General features: G+C 44.5%; 1 protein-coding gene across 3 annotated transcripts in view; it reads right to left on the bottom strand.

Moving 5' to 3' along the window:
• LOC137368688 (2'-5'-oligoadenylate synthase 1A-like) overlaps positions 1–15,966 on the bottom strand; it is a 49,237-nt gene extending 33,271 nt beyond the window's left edge. For 2 of the 3 annotated variants that reach the window (XM_068028840.1, XM_068028842.1), the window contains exons 1-4: positions 15,883–15,966; positions 15,660–15,787; positions 12,959–13,162; positions 7,589–7,781 (exon numbers count right to left, since the gene is read on the bottom strand). In XM_068028840.1, the coding sequence (XP_067884941.1) occupies positions 7,589–7,781; positions 12,959–13,117 (352 nt within the window). In that variant the 5' untranslated portion in view covers positions 13,118–13,162; positions 15,660–15,787; positions 15,883–15,966. The remainder of the gene's footprint in view (positions 1–7,588; positions 7,782–12,958; positions 13,163–15,659; positions 15,788–15,882) is intronic. The other variant, XM_068028841.1, reaches the window with a different exon arrangement.
• Between the last annotated feature and the right edge of the window lie 765 nt (positions 15,967–16,731).

Raw genomic sequence — 16,731 nt, 5'->3', positions numbered from 1 at the left:
GGCAGGATCCCCAAGGACATATTGTACAGCGAGCTCGTCACTGGTGTCAGATCCACCGACCGTCCATGTCTCCGCTTTAAAGATGTTTGCGAACGCGACATGAAATCCACAAGTCGTGGGAGTCAGTTGCCAGTGATTGCCAGAGCTGGTGGACAGCCATAAAGGCTGGGCTGAAGTGAGGCGAGTCGAAGAGACTCAGCAGTTGGCAGGAAAAGAGACAAAAGCATAAGGAGAGAGCCAACTGTGTAACAGTCCCAACAACCAACTTCACCTGCAGCACCTGTGGAAGAGTCTGTCACTTGAGAAATGGCCTTTATAGCCACTCCAGGCACTGCTCCACAAACCAATGACCACCTCTAGGGGCTTACCCATTGTCTCTCGAGACAAGGAGGCCAAAAAGGAAAAAGGAAAGGAGTCGAAGTAATTATTGGTGCTGACTAAGGCTCTCAGTTCAGAGTTGCCACCTTCACACAACTGTCTAGAGTCCAAACAGCTAGGAAGAGCGATGCGGCCTTTTAAAAGTGGCATTGATTGGGAGCCTGACTGCAAAGAACAAAGAATAAAGAACCGTACAGCACAGGAACAGGCCATTCGGCCCTCCAAGCCTGCGCCGATCTTGATGCCTGCCTAAACTAACACTTTCTGCACTTCCGGGGCCCATATCCCTCTATTCCCTTCCTATTCATGTATTTGTCAAGATGTCTCTTAAACGTCGCTATCGTATCTGCTTCCACCACCTCCACCGGCAGCAAGTTCCAGGCACTCACCACCCTCTGTGTAAAAAAACTTGCCTCGCACATCCCCTCTAAACTTTGCCCCTCGCACCTCAAACCTATGTCCCCTAGTAACTGACTCTTCCACCCTGTGAAAAAGCTTCCGACTATCCACTCTGTCCATGCCGCTCATAACTTTGTAAACCTCTATCATGTCGCTCCTCCACCTCTGTTGTTCCAGTGAAAACAATCCGAGTTTTTCCAACCTCTCCTCATAGCTAATGCCCTCCAGACCAGGCAACATCCTGGTAAACCTCCTCTGTACCCTCGCCAAAGCCTCCACGGCCTTCTGGTAGTGTGCGACCAGAATTGCACGCAATATTCTAAGTGTGGCCTAACTAAAGTTCTGTACAGCTGCAACATGACTTGCCAATTTTTATACTCTATGCCCTGACCGATGAAGGCAAGCATGCCGTATGCCTTCTTGACTACCTTATCCACCTGCGTTGCTACTTTCAGTGACCTGTGGACCTGTACGCCCAGATCTCTCTGCCTGTCAATACTCCTATGGGTTCTGCCATTTACTGTATACGTCCCACCTGCATTAGACCTTCCAAAATGCATTACCTCACATTTGTCCGGATTAAAATCCATCTGCCATTTCTCCGCCCAAGTCTCCAACCGATCTATATCCTGCTGTATCCTCTGACAATCCTCATCATTATCCGCAACTCCACCAAACTTTGTGTCGTCCGCAAACTTACGAATCAGATCAGCTACATTTTCCTCCAAATCGTGTATACCTACTACAAACAGCAAAGGTCCCAGCACTGATCGCTGCGGAACACCACTAGTCACATCCCTCCATTCAGAAAAACACCCATCCACTGATACCCTCTGTCTTCTATGACCGAGCCAGTTCTGTATCCATCTTGCCAGCTCACCTCTGATCCCGTGTGACTTCGCCTTTTGTACCAGTCTGCCATGAGGGACCTTGTCAAAGGCTTTACTGAAGTCCATGTAGGCAACATCCACAGCCCTTCCTTCATTAATCATCTTTGTCACTTCCTCAAAAAACTCAATCAAGTTAGTGAGACACGACCTCCCCTTCACAAAACCATGCTGCCTCTCGCTAATAAGTTCATTTGTTTCCAAATGGGAGTAAATCCTGTCCCGAATAATCCTCTCTAATAATTTCCCTACCACTGATGTAAGGCTCACCGGCCTATAATTTCCTGGATTATCCTTGCTACCCTTCTTAAACAAAGGAACAACATTGGCTATTCTCCAGTCCTCTGGGACCTCACCTGTAGCCAATGAGGATGCAAAGCTTTCTGTCAAGGCCCTAGCAATTTCTTCCCTTGCCTCCCTCAGTATTCTAGGGTAGATCCCATCAGGCCCTGGGGACTTATCCACCTTAATGCTTTGCAAGACACCATACACCTCCTCCTTTTTGATAATGAGATGACTGACACTATCTGCACTCCCTTCCCGAGGCTCATCATCCACCAAGTCCTTCTCTTTGGTGAATACTGATGCAAAGTACTCATTTAGCACCTCGCCCATTTCCTCTGGCTCCACACATAGATTCCCATCTCTGTCCTTGAGTGGGCCAACCCTTTCCCTGGTTACCCTCTTGCTCTTTATATATGGAAAAAAGCCTTGGGATTTTCCTTAATCCTGTTTGCCAATGACTTTTCATGAACATTTTTAGCCCTCCTAACTCCTTGCTTAAGTTCCTTCCTACTGTCTTTATATTCCTCAAGTGCTTCGTCTGTTCCTAGCCTTCCAGCCCTTACAAATGCTTCCTTTTTCTTTTTGACTAGGCACACAATATCCCGTGTTATCCAAGCTTCCCGAAACTTGCCAAACTTGTCTTTCTTCCTCACAGGAACATGTTGGTCCTGTATTCTAATCAGCTGACGTTTGCAAGACTCCCACATGTCAGATGTTGATTTACCCCCAAACAGCCGCCCCCAATCTAAATTCTTCAGTTCCTGCCTAATGTTGTTATAATTAGCCTTCCCCCAATTTAGCACCTTCACCCAAGGACTACTCTTATCCTTCTCCACAAGTACCTTAAAACTTATGGAATTATGGTCACTGCTCCCGAAGTGCTCCCCCACTGAAACATCGACCACCTGGCCGGGCTCATTCCCCAATACCAGGTCCAGAATGGCCCCATCCCTCGTTGGACTATCTACATACTGTGTCAAGAAGCCCTCCTGGATGCTTTTCACAAATTCTGCCCCATCTAAGCCCCAAGCATTAAGTGAGTCCCTGTCAATATAGGGGAAGTTAAAATCACCCACCACCACAACCCTGTAACCTTTACATCTTTCCAAAATCTGTCTACATATCTGCTACTCTACCTCCCGCTGGCTATTGGGAGGCCTGTCGTAAACCCCCAACATCGTGACTGCATCCTTCCTATTCCTGAGCTCCACCCATATTGCCTCGCTGCATGACCACTCCGAGGTGTCCTCCCGCAGTACAGCTGTGATATTCTCCTTAACAGATAATGCAACTCCCCCACCCCTTTTACATCCCCCTCTATCCCGCCTGAAGCTTCTAAAGCCTGGAACATTTAGCTGCCAATCCTGCCCTTCCCTCAACCAAGTCTCTGTAATAGCAACAACATCATATTTCCAAGTACTAATCCAAGCTCTAAGTTCATCTGCCTTACCTGTTATACTTCTCGCATTGAAACAAATGCACTTCAGACCACCAGTCCCTCTGTGCTCAGCAACATCTCCCTGCCTGCTCTTCCTCTTAGTCTTATTGGCCTTAGTTACTATGTCCTCCTCATTTATTTCACTAGCTGTCCTACTGCTCTAGTTCCCACCCTCCTGCCACACTAGTTTAAACCCTCCCGAGCGACGCTAGCAAACCTTGCATCCAGGATATTAGTGCCCCTCCAGTTTAGATGCAACCTGTCCTTCTTGTCCAGGTCCCATCTGTCCCTGAAGAGATCCCAATGGTCCAGATGTCTGAAACCCTCCCTTCTACACCAGCTGCTCAGCCACGTGTTTAGCTGCACTATCTTCCTATTTCTAGCCTCACTGGCACGTGGCACAGGGAGTAATCCAGAGATTACAACCCGAGAGGTCCTGTTTTTTAACTTTCTACCTAACTCCCTAAACTCCCCCTGCAGGACTTCATCACTCTTCCTGCCTATGTCATTGGTACCGATGTGTACCACAACCTCTGGCTGTTCACCCTCCCCCTTCAGAATGCCCCCTGTCCGTTCAGAGACATCTTTGACCCTGGCACCAGGGAGGCAACATACCATCCTGGAGTCTCTTTCATGTCCACAGAAGCGCCTATCTGTGCCCCTGACTATAGAATCCCCTATAACTATTGCTCTTCTGCGCTTTGTCCCTCCCTGCTGAACAACAGTGCTAGCCGTGGTGCCACTGCTCTGGCTGCTGCTGTTTTCCCCTGATAGGCCATCCCCCCAACAGTATCCAAAACGGTATACTTGTTAGAGAGGGGATAGCCACAGGGGATTCCTGCACTGACTGCCTGCCCCTTCTAACGGTCACCCATCTATCTACCTGCACCTTGGGTGTAACCACTTCTCTAAAACTCCTGTCTATGACACTTTCCGCCACCTGCATGCTCCTAAGTGCATCCAGTTGCCGCTCCAACCGATCCATGCGGTGTGTGAGGAGCTGCAATTGGGTACACTTCCTGCAGATGTAGTCGCCCGGAACGCTGGAAGCGTCACGGACCTCCCACATCTCACAGGTGAAGCACTTCACCCCTCTAACTGTCATTTCTAGCACTAATTAGTTAATTAATATAAAATAAATAAATACTTATTAAATCCTTACTCAATTATGATACACTTAACTATATGGTCCCTAGTGCTAGATTCCTACTATAAATATTAAATGCTGTCTAAATACAGTAATCTCCTACTAACTAATCTCTGGTTTAGTTACTCTACTTATTAATTAGTTAATTAGTCTAATTTTTATCAGTTTTATTTTCAAATTCGGTACAGATTCCCTACCAGCCAATAAGGTCACAGCTTTCCTGTGACGTCAATTTTTCAGTTTTTTTTTCCCCCACCCGAGGTAACTTACCGGTCTGGAACTCTGCCCTCCGAGTCTGCTCCAAGAATCCCCGAGGTAAGTTTTTTATACTTACTGGTCTGGAACTCCACCCTCCGAGTCTGCTCCGAGAATCCCCGAGGTAAGTTTTTTGTACTTACCGGTCTGGAACTCCGCCCTCCGAGTCTGCTCCAAGAATCCCCGAGGTAAGTTTTTTATACTTACCGGTCTGGAACTCCGCCCTCCGAGTCTGCTCTGAGAATCCCCGAGGTAAGTTTTTTATACTTACTGGTCTGGAACTCCACCCTCCGAGTCTGCTCCGAGAATCCCCGAGGTAAGTTTTTTGTACTTACCGGTCTGGAACTCTGCCCTCCGAGTCTGCTCCGAGTATTCCCGCAGGGGGAATTTAAGCTGTTGTTGCCGGGTGAATATAAATGGGTTCTAGTAAGGGATTCTCTCAGAAACAGTGATAGAATTTCACATTCAGTTTGAAGGTGAGAAACTGAGTCTTTAACTAGTGTCTTAAACTTAAATAATGGCAATTACTCTCAACAACGATATATTCTGTTGAAAAAGAAAGACTGTATGAGAAGGATGAACCATCCACGGCTAACTCAGGAAGCTAAGGATGGTATCAAATTGAAAGAAAAGGCATACAATTCTCCCAAGATTTGTGGTAGGCCAGAAGATTGGGAAAATTTTAGAAAAGAGCAAAGGATAACTTAAAAAATGCGAGAAATTAGAATATGAGAATCAACCAGCATGACAGTAAGAGCTTCTACAAATATATAAAAGGAGAGTAGCTAACGTAAACATTAATCCCTTAGAGGATGAGACTGGGAAATTAATAATGGTAAACAAGGAAATGGCAGAGGCTTTGGACAAGTATTTTGTATCTGTCTTCACAGTAGAAAACACTAAAAGCCTCCCAAGAATAGTAGAAAATCAAGGGGCAAAAGGGAGGGAGGAACTTAAAACAATTATCACCAGAGAAAAAGTGCTAGGAAAGTAATGGGACTAAAGGTTTGCAAGTCCCCTGGACCTGATGGCCTGCATCCTATGGTCTTAAAAAAAAGTGGCTGCAGAGTTAGTGGATGAATAGGTTGTAATCTTCCAAAATTCCCTAGATTCGGGAAAGGTCCAAGCTGTTTGGAAAACCGCAAATGCAATGCCCCTATTCTTGGAAGGAGGGACAGCGAAAGAAGAAACTATAGGCCAGTTAGTCTAACATCTGTCATTGGGAGAATGCTGGAATCCATCATTAAGAAAGTTGTAGCAGGACACTTAGAAAATCATAATACAATCAAGCAGAGTCAACATGGTTTTGTGAAAGGGAAATCATGTTTGACAAATTTATTAGAGTTTGTTGAGGATGTAACAAGCAGGGTGGATAAAAGGGAACTAGTAGATGTAGTGTATTTGGATTTTCAAAAGACATTCAATAAGGTGGCTCATGGTGTTGGGGATAATACATTAGCATGGTTAGAGGATTGGCTAACTACCAGGAAACAGAGAGTCGGGGTAAATGGGACATTTTCAAGTTGGCAAACTCTAGTGGGATGCCACAGGGATCAATGCTGGGGCCTCAACTATTTACAATCTATATTAATGACTTGGATGAAGGGACCAAGTGTATTGCAGCCAAATGTGCTGATGATACAAAGATAGGTGGGAAAGCAAGATGTGAGGAGGACACAGAAAGTCTGCAAAGGGAGATAGACAGGTTAAGTGAGTGGGCAAAAAATTAGCAGATCAAGTTTAATGTGGGGAAATGTGAACTTATCCACGTTGGTAGGAAGAATAGAAAAGCAAAATATTGTTTAAATAGAGGGAGACTGCAGAATACTGTGGCACAAAGGGAGCTGTGTATCCTCAATCAGGAATCACAAAAAGTTAGCATGCAGGTACAGCAAGTAATTAGGGAGGCAAATAGAATGTTGGCATTTAATGCAAGGGTGGGGGTGGAGTATAAAAGTAGGGAAGTCTTGCTACAACAGTACAGGGTATTAGTGAGGTAACACCTAGAGTACGGTGTATAGTTTTGGTCTCCTTATTTAAGGAGGGATATACTGCATTGGAGGCAGTTCAGAGAAGGTTCACTAGGCTGATTCCTGGGATGAATGGGTTGTGTTATGAGGAAAGATTGAACAGGTTGGTCCTATACTCACTGGAGTTTAGGAGAATGAGAAATGATCTTATTGAAACATATAAGATTCTGAGAGGGTTTGATAGAGTAGATGCTGAGAGGATGTTTCCCCTCCTGGAGGAATCTAGATCTAGGGGCCACAGTTTCAGAATTAAAGGTCCCCCATTTAAGAGGGAAATGAGGAGGAATTTCTTCTCTCAGAGGGTTGCAAATCTTTGGAATTCTCTACTCCAGAGAGCAGTGGAGGCTGCTATATTCAAGGTTTAGTTAGACAGATTTTTGAGCTAGAAGGGAGTCAAGGGTTATGGGGAGGGGCAGATGTGAAAGTGGAGTTGAGAACCCAATCAGATCAGCCATGATCTTATTGAATTGTGGGGCAGGTTCGAGGGCCAAATGGCCTATTTCTGCTCCTATTTCTTATGCTCTTATGTAGTAGTTGCAGGTAGAATATTGAGGGATTACACATATTGCTACCAGTTACCTACAGTCTATCAGCACTACACTTCTTCCAGCTGCCCTAAATCCACCCAAAAACAGGTGGCAATCACAAGGAAAAACAGTTCGAACTATCTTAAAGACAGAAAAGTTTTGAGTTAGTTTACCCACCCAAACAGTCTAAGCTAGCACATGACAAATATCTTTGAGTAGGGGATTTTTTGAATGTAGTTTACCTCTTTGGCTGGCTGTAAAATGATGCTCTTGCCTCTCATGTTGCTCCCTGCTGTGTATGGTTCCAAACACCCTGCCACACATCCGGCAAGCCACACTCATTTCTGATGCCACGAACCTGTCCTCTCGTTGTAAGGGTTCATCCCAGTATGGATGCTCACACGACAAATTATGTTTATCTTTGTAATGTACAATCTACAGTTGAGGAACAATATATTGATGATACTTTTAAAGTATTACTTTCAGCCACCAATGTACAAAAGAAAAAAAAGTGAGCAATCAGCTTACTTACTGGTTGTGATATTTTACAGTAATGAACATTTTTCCTGTGCATATTACAAAAAAACTACAAATTTTTTGCCTAATTTTATTGAGATCATTATATTTTCATTATGATGATGCAGAGCTACCTTAGCAAAATGCTGGAATTTTCTATAAGTGACACTTGCAAAAAACGTGGGGCTGAATCCTCATGTCGCGGAGCCATCACAATCTTCCGTGCGGTGGCTCATTTAAATAGCCGGGGCAGACCAACCACCCCCCCCGCACCCCCCCTCCCCCACATCACGTGGCGGGCGTGGGCTGTCTGTCCCCGGCAATGGTGTCAGCTGCCTGTACGCAGGTGCTGATGCCTTTTTTAAAGGGCTGTCAGCCCTAGCGGGAGATTTAAATATTTAAAGATACATTGAATAAAAAAAAATTAAATACATTTATTTTGCCCCTCTCCCACCCCCCAAAAACCATAAAATTAATTATTTGCCCTCTCCCTCCCAAAATGCTTAACTTGTCCACCTGACCCTTCACCCGCCAAACTGCATAAACTTTAATCGTCGACCCTTCCCACCATCCTCTACAACAATGATGTTACTTTGACCCCATTACCCCCTCTCCCGCACTGAGAAATCTACCTCCTCCTCCCTCCCCACCAGTGTGGCGCCTCGTTTCCCCGGATGGAAAGCTGAAGGCGCAGGAGTGCCGGCCAACGGCACGAAGCTCGCCAGATAGGAACCCAGGCGGCGACGTAAGTATGACTAATTCATTAATTTTAATTTATTTAAATATGCAAATGACCTTCCCGTCACCGAGCGGCAGTGGTGGGTGGGGGGGGTGGGGGCCACCACAAGCTGGGCTGGGCTCTCTTGGCGCGGGTGTGTGGCGGCTCTTTCCTGGAGGCATCTTCAGGGACCACCCCCCCCCCCCACCGCCCTCCGCCACACCACCGCAGACCCCGCGCCTGGGGGAGAACGAAATCCAGCCTGAGGAGTCTGTTTTATTTATTAATTCTTTTGAGGTTATATTAATTGTCTACATTGTGCAGTTTAGAAACATTGGAACAGGAGTAAGCCTGTTCTGCCATTCAAATGAGATCATGGCTGATCTGTGATCCAACTCCATAAGCCCGCCTTTGCCCCATATCCCTTAATACCATTGGTTTATAAAAATCTATCAATCTCAGAATTAACATTAACAATTGACCTAGAATCAACTGCCATTTGCAGAAGAGATTTCCAAACTTCTACCACCCTTTGTGTCTAGAAGTGTTTCCGAATTTCACTCCTGAAAGGCCTGGTTCTAACCTTTAGGCTATGTTCCCTAGTCCTAGACTCCCCAACCAGAAGAAATAGTTTCTCTCTATCTACCCTATCAGTTCCCCTCACTATCCTGAAACTTCGATCAAATCACAGCTGAACCTTCTAAGTTCCAGGGAATACAACTCTAGTTTGTGAAATCACACCTTGTAACTTAATACTTGGAGTGCAGATAAATCTATCCTGCACTTCTTTCAAGGCCAATATTTCCTTCCTAGGGTGAGGTGCCCAGAACTGAACACAATACTTCAGGTGTAGTCCTAACTAAGGCTTTGCATAGGTGATAGGTAATTTCTACCCCTTTGTATTCTAGTCCTCTAGATATAAAGTAAAATATTCCATTAGATTTTTTTGATTATTTTCTGTACCTGTCCATGACATTTTAACAATCTATGTATATGGGCCCCAAGTCTCTTTAGACCTCCACTGTTTCTAGCTATTTATCATTTCAAAACTACTCTGAGACATCCTTCTTAGATTCAAAGTGAATGACCTCATTTTTGCCTATACTGGCATCCATTTACCACAGTTTAATCTATTATCAACTCTTTGTAATTTTATGCTTCCATCTACACTGCTTATAATTCTGTCTATCTTTTAGGTCATTGGCAATCTTGAATATGTGGCTTTCTATCCCATCGTCTAAGTTGTTAATAAATAAGGTGAATAATTGTGGTCCGAACATGGATCCTTGTGGGAGACCACTAATTACATCCTGCCAATTGGAATACCGGCCCATTATTCCTACTTAGTCTTATTTCCTAGCCAGGTCATTAATTTGCTTCAATTCCATAATCTTCAATTTTAGTTAACAATCTCTTGTGAGGGACTTCGTGAAATGCCTTCTGGATGTCCATCGAAATAATATCCATAGACATTCCGCTGGCCACTACTACAGTCACATCTTCAAAAAATCAATTGGAAAATAAATGGATGGTTTCTGTTAAAATAAGAAAACCTAAAGAAAATGCTTACTACCATAAACGAACAGTTGATCATGGAAGAGTAATATTCGTTCAATTTACAATTAAGTGCTTCTTATGTTTACATATTTGTAGCAAACGCAATGGTCCCAAAATTCCTGGGTTGGGACAGCGCAAGTCTGATTTTCACTGAGATGTGGGAGTTGGGGGATGTGGAGGGTTGGGGTGGAGGGAGGGCCCCGAATATGGGATTGAACCTGGTTCTGCTGGGATTCCATTCTGTTTAGACCAAACCTTCAAATTCTAGTCAGGAATGAGTGGGCAGAGGGGTGTGAGGTTGGGGGCGGAATTCCTTAGGCAGATCTTCTGCCGAGCCACTATACATCAAGGGGACGCATTTGGAGGAGAGTTCTTGGGCTTCACCAAGAAATTCCTCCCTTTACTCCCTTGAAAGGGCAGTTTATACCTAGCGTGAGTCCCTTTGAGGCCCTAAACCTTTACTAGAATCAGATATTCAATCCTGGAGGAGATCAATTACCTTCTCTAGCAGCAGAGTGGCTTCCATTGGAATCAAAGATTTGCTGTATTTATTTATTTAGAGATACAGCACTGAAACTGGCCCTTCGGCCCACCAAGTCTGTGCCGACCATCAACCACCCATTTATACTAATCCTACATTGGTCCCATATTTCTACCCCATCCCCACCTTTCCTCAATTCCCCTTCCACCTACCTATACGAGGGGTAATTTATAATGGCCAATTTACCTATCAACCTGCAAGTCTTTGGCTGTGGGAGGAAACAGGAGCACCCAGAAAAAACCCATGCGGTCACAGGGAGAACTTGCAAACTCCACACAGGCAGTACCCAGAATTGAACCCGGGTCGCTGGAGCTGTGAGGCTGCAGTGCTAACCACTGCGCCACTGTGCCACCCATTATCCCATTTGGGCTTCAGTTTGTTTTAGATCGACCAGCAAAGCAACATTCCACCTTAGGAGATTGGACTGGGATAGGGTAGATTGGGGTGGACACCAGTGAAGTGCTATTGCAGCTGTCAGCAGCCTATAAAGTTAAAAAACAGGCATGCATTTAAACAGCCTTTCATAACCTGAGGTTATCCCAAAGTGCTCTGCAGCCAATTAAGTACTTTTGAGTATAGTCACTGTTATCATATAGGAAATGTGGCAGCCAATTTGCACACAAACAGCAATGTGATAATGATCAGATAATCTTTTTTACTGATGTTGATTGGGATATAAATATTGGCCACCACACCATCAAGAGCTGCCCTGCTCTTCTTCAAAATAGTGCCATGGAATCTTTTAAGTCCAGCCGACAGGGCAGATAGGGCCTCAATTTAAACACCTTATCTGAAAGGCAGCACCTTCAACAGTGCAGCACTCCCTTAATGCTGCACTGACATATTAGCCTAGATTTTGTGCTTAGTTCTCTTGGAGTAGGATCTAAACCCACAACCTCCTGATTCACAGGCGAGAGTGCTACCACTGAGCCATGCCAAACACTGTAGCCTGATATACGAACATACAAATTAGGAGCAGGAGTAGGCCACTCGGCCCTTCGAGCCTGCTCCGCCATTCAATAAGTTCATGGCTGAACTGATTACTCTACATTTCCACCTACCCCCGATAACCTTCCACCCCCTTGCTTATCAAAAATCTATCTACCTCTGCCTTAAAAATATTCAAAGACTCTGCTTCCACCGCCTTTTGAGAAAGAGAATTCCAAAGACTCACAACCCTCTGAGAGAAAAAAATTCTCCCCATCTCTGTCTTAAATGGGAAACCCCTTATTTTTAAATAGTGACCCCGAGTTCTAGATTCTCCCACAAGGGGAAACATCCTTTCCACATCCATCCTGTCAAGACCCCTCAGGATTTTATACGTTTCAATCAAGCCGCCTCTTACTCTTCTAAACTCCAGCGGATACAAGCCTAGCCTGTCCAATGTTTGCTCGTAAGACAGCCCGTCCATTCCAGGTATTAGTCTAGTAAACCTTCGCTGTACTGCCTCCAATGCATTTACATCCTTCCTTAAAAAAGGAGACCAGTACTATAAACAGTACTCCAGATGTGGTCTCACCAATGCTCTGTATAGCTGAAGCATAACCTCCCTACTTTTGAATTCAATTCTCCTCGTGATAAACGATAACATTATTTTAGCTTTCCTAATTAGGTACTATACCTGCATACTAAACTTTTGCGATTCATGCACTGCGACACCCAGATCCCTCTGCAACTCAGAGCTCTGCAATCTCTCACCATTTAGATAATATGCTTCTTTTCTATTCTTTCTGCCAAAGTGGACAATTTCCCACTTTCCTACGTTATACTCCATTTGCCAGGTCTTTGCCCGTTCATTTAACCTAACTATATCCTTTTGTAGCCCCCTTACGTCCTCTTCACAAGTTACTTTCCTACCTATCTTTGTGTCATCAACAATTGATCCAGTTCCAGTTAGGCACTAAGGCAGGTAGAGGCTCTGCTCTGCTGTACATACCCAAGCAAAACAGGTTCCCAGCGATTTTCAGAGTAATATGTTCACAGAATTAGAAAGTATCAAACCAGAAAAGAACAGCTGGTTCTAGTTTTAGCAATATTTTCCACAGCATTATCAGTCCAATATAGGAAAGCTGAGATAGTTAATGTTAAAATGGTAGTGCCACAATTCCAAAACAAAACTTACAACGCAGGCCTCACAATCTTGAAAAGAGATAAGTTTTCTCATTCAATGGTCTATGTTGATTTAATGCAGTAATTAATTTTACTCTTTAATCTTTCTCAGTTGTGGAGTTCCACTATATACTGCACGATAATTCATAGAGAATGCTCCTGGATACACACCTGTTCATGTTCCTTCAGTTTTTCTCGCAGCACTTCAATCCCACACTTGTCACAGTATACTCTTCCAATATGTTTAGCTTGAAAGTGATGCTTTAGGGCTGTTTGACTGGCAAAGTCATTACCACATCGCACACAGTTATACGATTTAATAGCCAGCATTATTCTGTGACATGCCCATCAGTTTCTGAAGACCATCTAGAAATTCTGCAAATATTCAACAAACATCAGATAAATTATGTGAAATGCAAGTGAAATTGTAATTTGATTGAAAATAGCACAAAAGATAAATTAACTGGGATCACTATTTATGTACAGAAAAATCTAGGTGACCTTTTTACATATGTCTTCAGTTAAAAATAAATACACATTGGAAGAAAAATCTCAAAAGTGATTGTAAAATCACTAGATTGAATTTCTGCTGTGATTCTCCTGATCATTCATTGTAACTTCAGCAGAGGATTCAGAGAAACCCTGCAGAAAAAAAGCAAGAACATTATTTATCCATGATTTCTGCAGATCTTCTGTTGAAATTACAATTGGCAGAACCCCTGCAGAAATTCTCCCCACTTAAGGCAAGAGAAAATATAAAGAACACAATAATGCATGGAGCAAGGAAAGGCCCATCAAGTTTAATGCTCCCACAGACCATGTACAATTTGCTTTGTCATGGATTCTGCTTAATCATCCAAGGATAAAATTCTGCTAAATATCTGCTTGACAAAATCCTACAAACTCTATTTTTCAACTCTGTCCAAGCGCTATCTGTAGTTTTTTTCTCAGGTTCTAGTAGAACAGGAACTATATGTTCCAAGAGCATTTGATAATCTGTCGATTCTTTGACCTGCAACCTACAAAAGTATTAACAAATTTGCAGAACGGGCGTGTAAATGGCCAATTATTTGAATATAGATAATTGTACATTTTGGTAGGAGGAATAAGGAGGCCACCTTTCTTCTTCTTTTTCTTCTTTGGCCTTCTTGTCTCGCGAGGCAATGGATACGCGCCTAGAGGAGGTCAGTGGTTTGTGAAGCAGCGCCTGGAGTGGTTATAAAGGCCAATTCTAGAGTGACAGACTCTTCCACAGGTGCTGCAGCTAAAATTGGTTGTCGGGAATGTTACACAGTTGGCTCTCCCCTTGCGTTTCTGTCTTTTTTCCTGCCAACTGCTAAGTCTCTTCGACTCGCCACGCTTTAGCCCCGCCTTTATGGTTGCCTGCCAGCTCTGGCGATCGCTGGCAATTGACTCCCACGACTTGTGATCAATGTCACAGGACTTCATGTCACGTTTGCAGACGTCTTTAAAGCGCAGACATGGACGGCCGGTGGGTCTGATACCAGTGACGAGCTCATTGTACAATGTGTCCTTGGGGATCCTGCCATCTTCCATGCGGCTCACATGGCCAAGCCATCTCAAGCGCCGCTGGCTCAGTAGTGTGTATAAGCTGGGGATGTTGGCCACCTCGAGGACTTCTGTGTTGGAGATACGGTCTTGCCACCTGATGCCAAGGATTCTCCGGAGGCAGCGAAGATGGAATGAATTGAGATGATGCTCTTTGGTGACATACGTTGTCTAGACTTTGCTGCCATACAGCAAGGTACTGAGGACACAGGCTTGATACACACGGACTTTTGTGTTCCGTGTCAGTGCGCCATTTTCTCAGACTCTCTTGGCCAGTCTGGACATAGCAGTGGAAACCTTTCCCATGCACTTGTTGATTTCTGCATCTAGAGACAGGTTACTGGTGATAGTTGAGCCTAGGTAGGTGAACTCTTGAACCACTTCCAGAGCATGGTCGCCGATATTGATGGATGGAGCATTTCTGACGTCCTGTCCCATGATGTTCGTTTTCTTGAGGCTGATGCAGGCAGCCACAATCCTGTCAATGAGTCTCTGCAGACACTCTTCTGTGTGGGATGTTAATGCAGCATCGTCAGCAAAGAGGAGTTCCCTGATGAGGACTTTCCGTACTTTGGTCTTCGCTCTTTGACGGGCAAGGTTGAACAACCTGCCACCTGATCTTGTGTGGAGGAAAATTCCTTCTTCTGAGGACTTGAATGCATGTGAGAGCAGCAGGGAGAAGAAGATTCCAAACAGTATAGGTGCAAGAACACAGCCCTGTTTCACGCCACTCAGGATTGGAAAGGGGTCTGATGAGGCGCCGCTATACTGAATTGTGCCTTTCATATCGTCATGGAATGAGGTGATGATACTTAGTAGCTTTGGTGGGCATCCAATCTTTTCTAGTAGTCTGAAGAGACCATGTCTACTGACAAGGTCAAAGGTTTTGGTGAGATCAATGAAAGCAACGTAGAGGGGCATCTGTTGTTCACGGCATTTCTCCTGTAGCTGGCGAAGGGAGAACAGCATGTCAATGGTGGATCTCTCTGCTCGAAAGCCACACTGTGCCTCAGGATAGACACGTTCAGCCAACTTCTGGAGCCTGTTTAAAGCGACATGAGCGAAGACTTTCCCCATTGTGCTGAGCAGGGAGATTCCATGGTAGTTGTTGCAGTCACCACGGTTCTTTAAGATCAAGACTTACTGTTTAGAGTTTCACATTACCATGAAAGTTTCTAATCAGCTTTTCCTTTATTACCCCAACACAAAATACTGTCTAAGATCATACAAATCACACTATAACATTTAGTTTAAGTCTACGCCAGCAAAACATACATGATTTATTTTTCATAAGAATACTCACTTGTATTGTTTGCCTGCAGTGTGCTTCTAGCTTGGTAGCAATTGGAGTAGTTGAGAGGCTTTGCCTGCACTCCTTTGTTTACACCGGTAACCAAGACCTGAAGCCTGAACATGAGCAGCAGGGGGCACCTTTATACAAAGCAAAAAAACAACTGAAAGATAAGCAAAACAGTGACTGTATAACTATAAATGCAGAATCTTCAATTAACAGTAACAATAAATACCACCATCCTGTCGAGGTCAAGTAAAAATGAGATACAACATGGAATAGTACCCGACTGCTGAGCTTCAGCTGGTCTGCGAGTCTGGTTACCAGGGAGATGCAATGATAGCAATGTTTATGCTCCTCCTCCTGGGGCCTGTGCAGAGAACAGCTTTTTTTTTATTTCCAAAATATACTTTATTCATAAAAATCTGTAAAAAATACATTACCAGTTTCAAAAAGCACCAAGTCAAAAAATACAAACAGTGCAAAGGAGGTCCATTTGCTTCATTACAATCATGAGTTGCCTCATAACCCTTCCATTTCACATTTGTCATGCCAATTACATTTTTACATTTTACAGCAAATGATAATTTTCTCGATACAGTTCGAGGGGTTTCCCATGGATCCAGCCCCTCAGTTCAGCTTGGTGGGGGGAGCTTACATTGTGGTCTTTCCCCATTGAGGCTTTGCTGCGGCTGCCCCAAGCTTTAGTGCGTCCCTCAGCACGTAGTCCTGACCTTGGAATGTGCCAGTCTGCAACATTCGGTTGTGGGCAACTCTTTACGCTGGAAGACCAGCAAGTTTCGGGCAGACCAAAGGGCGTCTTTCACCGAATTGATAGTCCTCCAGCAGCAGTTGATGTTTGTCTCGGTGTGCGTCCCTGGGAACAGCCCGTAGAGCACAGACTCCTGTGTTACAGAGCTGCTTGGGATGAACCTCGCCAAAAACCACAGCATCTCTTTCCACACCTGCTTTGCAAAGACACATTCCAGGAGTAGGTGGGTAACCGTCTCTTCCCCACCACAGCCACCGCAGGGGCATTGTGCGGAGGGGGCGAGACTTCGGGCGTGCAGGAAGGATCTGACGG

The sequence above is a fragment of the Heterodontus francisci genome, chromosome 4, assembly GCF_036365525.1.
Source record: "Heterodontus francisci isolate sHetFra1 chromosome 4, sHetFra1.hap1, whole genome shotgun sequence".
In the NCBI taxonomy this organism is placed as follows: Eukaryota; Metazoa; Chordata; class Chondrichthyes; order Heterodontiformes; family Heterodontidae; genus Heterodontus; species Heterodontus francisci.
The sequence above is the reverse complement of the archived record's forward strand: the minus strand, read 5'-3'. Positions and strand labels throughout refer to the sequence as shown.